This window comes from Oryzias latipes, chromosome 12 (genome assembly GCF_002234675.1).
Source record: "Oryzias latipes chromosome 12, ASM223467v1".
Lineage (NCBI taxonomy): Eukaryota > Metazoa > Chordata > Actinopteri > Beloniformes > Adrianichthyidae > Oryzias > Oryzias latipes.
In genome coordinates this window covers 2,834,252-2,840,374 of record NC_019870.2, presented here as the reverse complement: position 1 = coordinate 2,840,374, position 6,123 = coordinate 2,834,252, and the positions used below count along the sequence as shown (strand labels likewise).

General features: G+C 44.4%; 1 protein-coding gene across 2 annotated transcripts; it reads left to right on the top strand.

Annotated features, from left to right (window-relative positions):
• Positions 1-68: 68 nt before the first annotated feature.
• tmem150c (transmembrane protein 150C) lies at positions 69-6,120 on the top strand. Of its 2 annotated transcripts, XM_020707466.2 has the most exons (9): positions 69-288; positions 1,104-1,115; positions 1,194-1,278; positions 1,656-1,706; positions 3,024-3,053; positions 3,132-3,199; positions 4,704-4,831; positions 4,910-5,093; positions 5,724-6,120. In XM_020707466.2, the coding sequence occupies exons 3-9, from the start codon at positions 1,205-1,207 to the stop codon at positions 5,912-5,914; spliced, it is 726 nt and encodes a 241-aa protein (XP_020563125.1). In that variant the 5' UTR covers positions 69-288; positions 1,104-1,115; positions 1,194-1,204; the 3' UTR covers positions 5,915-6,120. The 2 variants fall into 2 exon arrangements, with proteins under 2 accessions (XP_020563125.1, XP_011479745.1); XM_011481443.3 differs by lacking the exon at positions 1,104-1,115.
• The last annotated feature ends 3 nt before the right edge of the window (positions 6,121-6,123 follow it).

Sequence of the window (6,123 nt, the reverse complement as noted above, 5' to 3'; positions counted from 1 at the left end):
CCTGCATGCTTTAACTTTGAAGGGGAGGAAGAAGATCGGTAATTGGTCAAACGGCCTTACACGTGATCGTGACGTCACCTATGTCCATTAATACAATCCGGACTACAATCGTTCCGACCTACCTACGCTAAGCTTTATTAAACTATAATACATAAATAAAAAATACCGGTTAACTAACTGACGGCCTTGAAATAGTCGAATATTTTTAATTAAGAAAACGAATCGGATTTAAGAAGCAGAAAGGTGTTTTATGGGGACGGAAACCGTCGAGCCCAGAGAGGACTTCAGGTAAAATGAAACTGAATTTAAAATTTACGTTAAATTACGTGAATTTATTTAGTTTTTTCACTTAACAGTCGATGTGTATTTTTAATGAAAACAATTTTTTAAATTCTGATTAAAAGAGTTATGACAAATAACATTTTCACTGCACTGGAATCGTTATCTATCTGAAATAAATGACAGTGCTCATTTACTTTTTATGAACCCAAACCCTTAGCAAAAAATCCATAAGAAAAGTATTAGACCGGTTTGATTTTTAATTAAATACCCCTTCTTGTGAATGTAACATTTTTCAAGTATTAACTAAACTAATTGTGTATAAACTGGGAAATTTGGGGCAACAACAGTAAAAATCCTCCTAAAAACTTATAAACGCATCACATTATTAGCACATGCCGAGTAAACCAAAGGCACTGGGATCAGACCAGTTGCCGTGGAATTGCACCATCTCCTGTGAGGCTGAGCTCTGAGCTCCATCACCTCACAGCCTGCAATGTATTTGAACAGGAAAGGCGCAAAATACAATGATTTTTGAGGATAAAAAGGGTTCAAACGATTAAAATCATACATATATACATGCATGCACATGTTTATTGTATTTTTGTAGGCTATGACGACGATGGCAGGCTAAGCACTGCCCACCCTAAAACATGTTTAAGTAAAAAAACGCTAAACTGATCCCAATCCTGCAGAAATGATGTCCACCTGCCCCAAAGCATTTTTTTATCTGCAAAGTCAGAATCAAAACTGACAAACTGGGGGTGTTTCTGTCTTTATTTTATTTTTTAACAAAGTTCTTATTTTTGTGTTTTTGCTCACAGAGATGGTATAAGGTAATGTTATTCAGCTGCAGTAGTCTTTCAAACCCATTCTGTTCACATCAGAGGACGTTTCGCCTTCTGTGCTTTCAGACCCGTAGAAGATGCAGAACTTCAGTTTGTGGGCTCTTCTACCTCCGGCCTTCTCCATCTTCACCGCCGGCGGGCTTTGGGCCGTGTGAGTCCACCAGAGCTTTACAAAAAAATAAATAAAAGACTGCCGCAGAGGCGCATCTTGAACCGTTTCTGCAGGATCAAACGGAGATGAGAGTCAGAAGAACACTGTGACATAAAGCCCCCCCTTTGACTAGAAGATTCCAGAAGCTTTTATTCTGAAATTTATTGAGGTGGGACTCTGTCTCACCTTCGTTCCATCCTCTGCCTTGTTGAATAACGAAAGGCTCAGTTTGAAGCTTATTTTTCTTTTGATATGCCCTCCATCGTGACAAAATCAATACAAGAACACGTTAAAAACACGTGGATGTTATCTCCTTTCATCTGATCCTTCACTTTTGTGTGAGCTTCCGTGACATTTCCTCTTCTCTTCTGTTGCAGATACTTCATTTCTCTTTATAACGAGATTGTGACGCCTCTCGGTGACCACAGGTACGACTGTTCCTTACCTGCTCCAGATAACAAATCCACGCTTTGAACACAATAGAACGCTATTCTATTCTCTGACAATATTATTAAAATAATAATATTAATTAATAGATTACAAATAATACAAAAAATACACCTAGAATATGAATAAAAATTGCATTGTGTGCTGCCTGCCCCCGCCGCCCCCTTTCTGCCCGCCCCCACTGACTGACGGGCCGCTACATGCCCCTCACTCACCACTTCCACCCCGGTCAAAGCTGCGTGCAAAAAAATAGTTTTTTTTATTTTCAAAATTGCGGCTTTTCTGTCGATGTTATCTCCATAGCAACCATCTTATTTTTTTGTTGCCCGGGGCCAACGAGGAGGTCGACGTCATTTTTAGAAGAATGGGCAAAAGTAAACGTTTGGATTTCCGGAGGTCTTTTTGTTGACCACACCCACAGTATGTCATGTTGTGTTGCTCAGCCTCCGGTAAAAATAAAAAAATTGCCGGAGGGAGACGCCACCCTGGCGAGCTCGCCACGCTAACCGCCAATCAAAATCTAGACATGAACAGTCTCTGCGGCCCTGAGGCATGCTGGGAGGTGGTTCCACAAGCCAGGTCCATAATAACTGATTGAAATCACTAGAAGGAGTTTAAATTTGTAGTTGGTACTAGAGGTCATTTTCATTTTGGAAATGTATCGCCCCCGTCCCTCGGGGGCATCCTGTTCCCCCGGATGAGTGTAAGGAGATGGATGGATGGACGTCCAGTTGTCTGAGACGTTGTGGAGTCTGGTAGCAAACAGGAGGAGAGATCTGCAAAGGCGCTCCTTCCTGCAGGGAGGGAGTTTCAGTCGGACTGAAGAAGGTCTCCTGCAGACGGCGATGAGGGTTTTCCATCAAGGATGCCATCGTCCGTTGCTTCCTCCTCTAACCCACCAGTCAGACTCTTAGGGTACATCCCAGAAGAGAGCCGGACCGCCGCACCAGTTCCTGTCGGTGCATCCGCCCCCCTCAGCTGCTCACGCCCTAGAAGCAGAGAGAAGTCCTGCAAAACTCTGAAGGACCCCGGTCTCCTCCGCCTCTCCTGCGATCTCCGGTCGCTTCTCCTGCAGCGTTTTGTTGCCTGGCAACAAGAACGTTTCAAAACCAGAAATGGTGGAAAAGCAGTCCAAAAATGAGTAGCAGGCATGCCACTGTGCTCATTTGTTAAAAAAAAAAATGAAAAGGAGGCTAATAACAAGAGAATAATGACCTAAAACGAGTAACTGGCATCCTTTTGTGGCGCCGGTTGGAAAAAAAATGACTTTAATAATTTTTTACTTTGTTTTTCAACAGAAATTCATCCCTTTATCCTCCCTTCATAAGGTACTCTTCATCCTCTTGTCACAGTAGAAACACATCATCTTCATTCTTCCCGGCAGCTTTAAACGTTTTTCCTCTCAGTGTCACAGGCAACTTTCCACCAGGAAGCTGTTTCTTCAGTGCGACCATGAACCTGGCAGCGTTTGCAGGTACAGATGCTGTAAAAGTGACCTGAACCCTGTTTTTATTCAGTATAGTTAATAATTTGAAAATGAGACTAATGATACAAACTAAACTAAACTCTTTGCTATTTTTCTTTGAGAAAGAGGCAGCAACAATATTATTACCGTATTCACGATAAGTCTGGGATTTGGTGAAAAACTGAGTGGATCTGGTTTGTTTACCTTCACAGATTTTAGGCTTAGGGAGACGATTGTATTGGTGACAGACACACCTTGTGTAGTGTTTTCCACATAATGGTCTCACTGTCCACAGTGTGTTTTTCCTTTTTGGGGCCAAAACCACAAAATCCAAAAGCAAAACCTTTTCAGTGTGGCATCAATGTCAACATTCTGTGGCGATAAAAAGAAGATTATTGCAGTAAGTCTCTCCAAGTTCATCGCTCAAACAGCCTTGAACAGGATGTGGCCACAGCGCCTTCAGGTTGGTAGGAGGCAGTCAGGTGTTGCTGGAGAACTTGCCTCAAAGTGTCATCAGCAGAGATGCGTCAAGAGTCTGTGACAGACCCAGGAGTGGAGCCCCGCCAGCGACAGACCACAACCATGACCAGAACCTAATGACCTCTGACCTCTGACATGGTTTGGCAAACGCCACACAGCTGCAGGCCCGTTTATGTGGGGGGCACTGGGGTTTCCAGACAAACCACTCACAACCGACTCCACCGCTTTGACTTGAAAGCCGGGTTGCAGGCGACTCCACCGGCACCAGACCATGTGACCTGGACAATGCAGCAGTGGTCTACCGTCCTGTTCACTGATGAGTGTCGCATGACCTTCCACAGAGAGGATGGTCGTCAGCGTTTATGGAGAAGGCGCCGAGGTCAACATGGTACCCAGGGTTGGCTTTGGTGGAGGAGGTGCAACAGCCTGGCAGCTCTAAATTGGTTGGGCTGTTGCAGACGGCCCAGTCACCTCAAAAACATCATAGAACCATCATCATCCCCCATCCACCAGGAAATCCCCAACTTTCCACCACATGGTGCCAGAATTGTCACAGCTGGACTTCAGGAAGTGGGAGGGCCTCATGTTAGGGCCAGCAACGACCCCTGACCTGTACCCTCATGGAGCAGGTCTGGGACCAGCTGAAGCAGAGACTGGATGGTCGTACCCCCAAGTGACCCGGCAGAACTGCATGTAGAACTTGGGGAAGAGTGGAACGCCTCAGAACAACATGATGAGTCTAGCGAAAATAAAGTTTGATTCTATTTGAGCGGGAGACGTCGCTGTCAAGCTGTCTTTGGAAATACCTGCTATTTTTTCTTTTTTCTTCATTTTGGTGGTAATAAATCTCTTTCTTCTCATTCAATATTAGTAATATCAAAGTTAACTTTTAGGTATTTCATTCAAATTGAGACAGAAATATGAAAACCACTCATGTAAATAACAGTATCCCTAACTTATTGTTGGTGGTGTAATCTTTAAGTACAGGTGGTCTTCATGTAAATCACCTGTAGCTGTTGGGCTCCTCTCTCAGGGTCGGTCATCGGCTTCCTCAGATACCTGCAGCTGAAGAACAGGTTATGCAGACCGTGGCTGAACGTGGCTGGATTGGCGTTCTTCTCCATCGCCTGCTTTGGAATGACGATTGTCGGGAACTTCCAGGTGAACGTGGCTCCTGACGGGAACGGCGTCCCACCGTGACCGCCGCTCTCTGACTGACTGACTGACTGATGTTTGCAGCTCTTTGCTCTGATGAAGATTCATGACTCCGGCACCCTGATGACGTTCGGGATGGGCACGCTGTACTGCTGGCTTCAAGCTTACATCACGCTGAGGGTGAACCTGAAGGGCGAGGGGACGAAGGTCGCCGCCCTCCGTTTCCTGTTGGCTGGACTCATCACTCTTTGCTTGATATTGAAGTTCGGTATCCTTTAAGAAACAAAAGTTGTAAATCTTTTGATAAACATTTCTTGACGTGCGAAAGAGACAAAGTTCAGTTCTACACACCGGGAACGTGTGGCGCATTCAGCTCTATTCCGATATTCGAAAGACTCAGGATCATTTTATTCCAGCTCAGCACAAATTGCAATTATTAATTTCTCCTTCACGCCATGTTTGTACATAGAGCCCAAAAACTGACTTTAAAATTTGCGTAGCGACGCTTGAACATGAGAGTTGTAACCCTTGTGCCTCTCCTAGGCACTTTAACATTGGGAGTTGGGTCATCTAGACCCACTAGACAGTGCTTTGAACCTTTTTTCTTCAATGATTTGTGATCTTCACTGGTGTCCATGGATTACATGAAATCTTTCCACCTTTATCCACCTTTGTCATGGTGGGGAGAACACGCCGTTGGTCATCTAAGATAGCACAAAGGTTAAACGCGGCAGGCCAAAACGCTCATTTAGATGCGTTTTCAAAGACTTTTGAGAAGCTCTAATAAATCCCTCGTCTGCAGTTTATCTGCAGCTTTCTTTGCTCATGGAAACCTTTGGTTTATTTGCTCCGTCTGCCACCTTCTCCACCCTTTTTAACCCTTAACTCCCCACTGTAGTCTTCGTCACATTCTCCCTCGTGCGAGCCGCTCAGTGTCAGTGGGCTCTGGTCATGTCCTTCCTCATCTACGTCGGCACTTTCGGCATCGACTTTCGCCACAGCCACTTTGACGCGGTTTGCACCGACGAGGCGGAGCATCCGGAAGAGTCCAGGACGTCTATGATAGAACAAGAGCTGCAGCAACTGTAGGCGTGTTGGACTCCATTGAAGCCGAGTCTAACTTATTGAAACATTTTAATGTATTTTTATGGTTTCTCTCCATCTGTCCACTATGATTTTAAACACATTTCTGTTGTGGGATCATCTTCTATGCAGATGATGTTAAACTTTTCTACTCAGTGGAAATGTCAAACAGTTTGGTTTAATTTAAGTTGATTAAAGTTTAAAACACTAAAGGA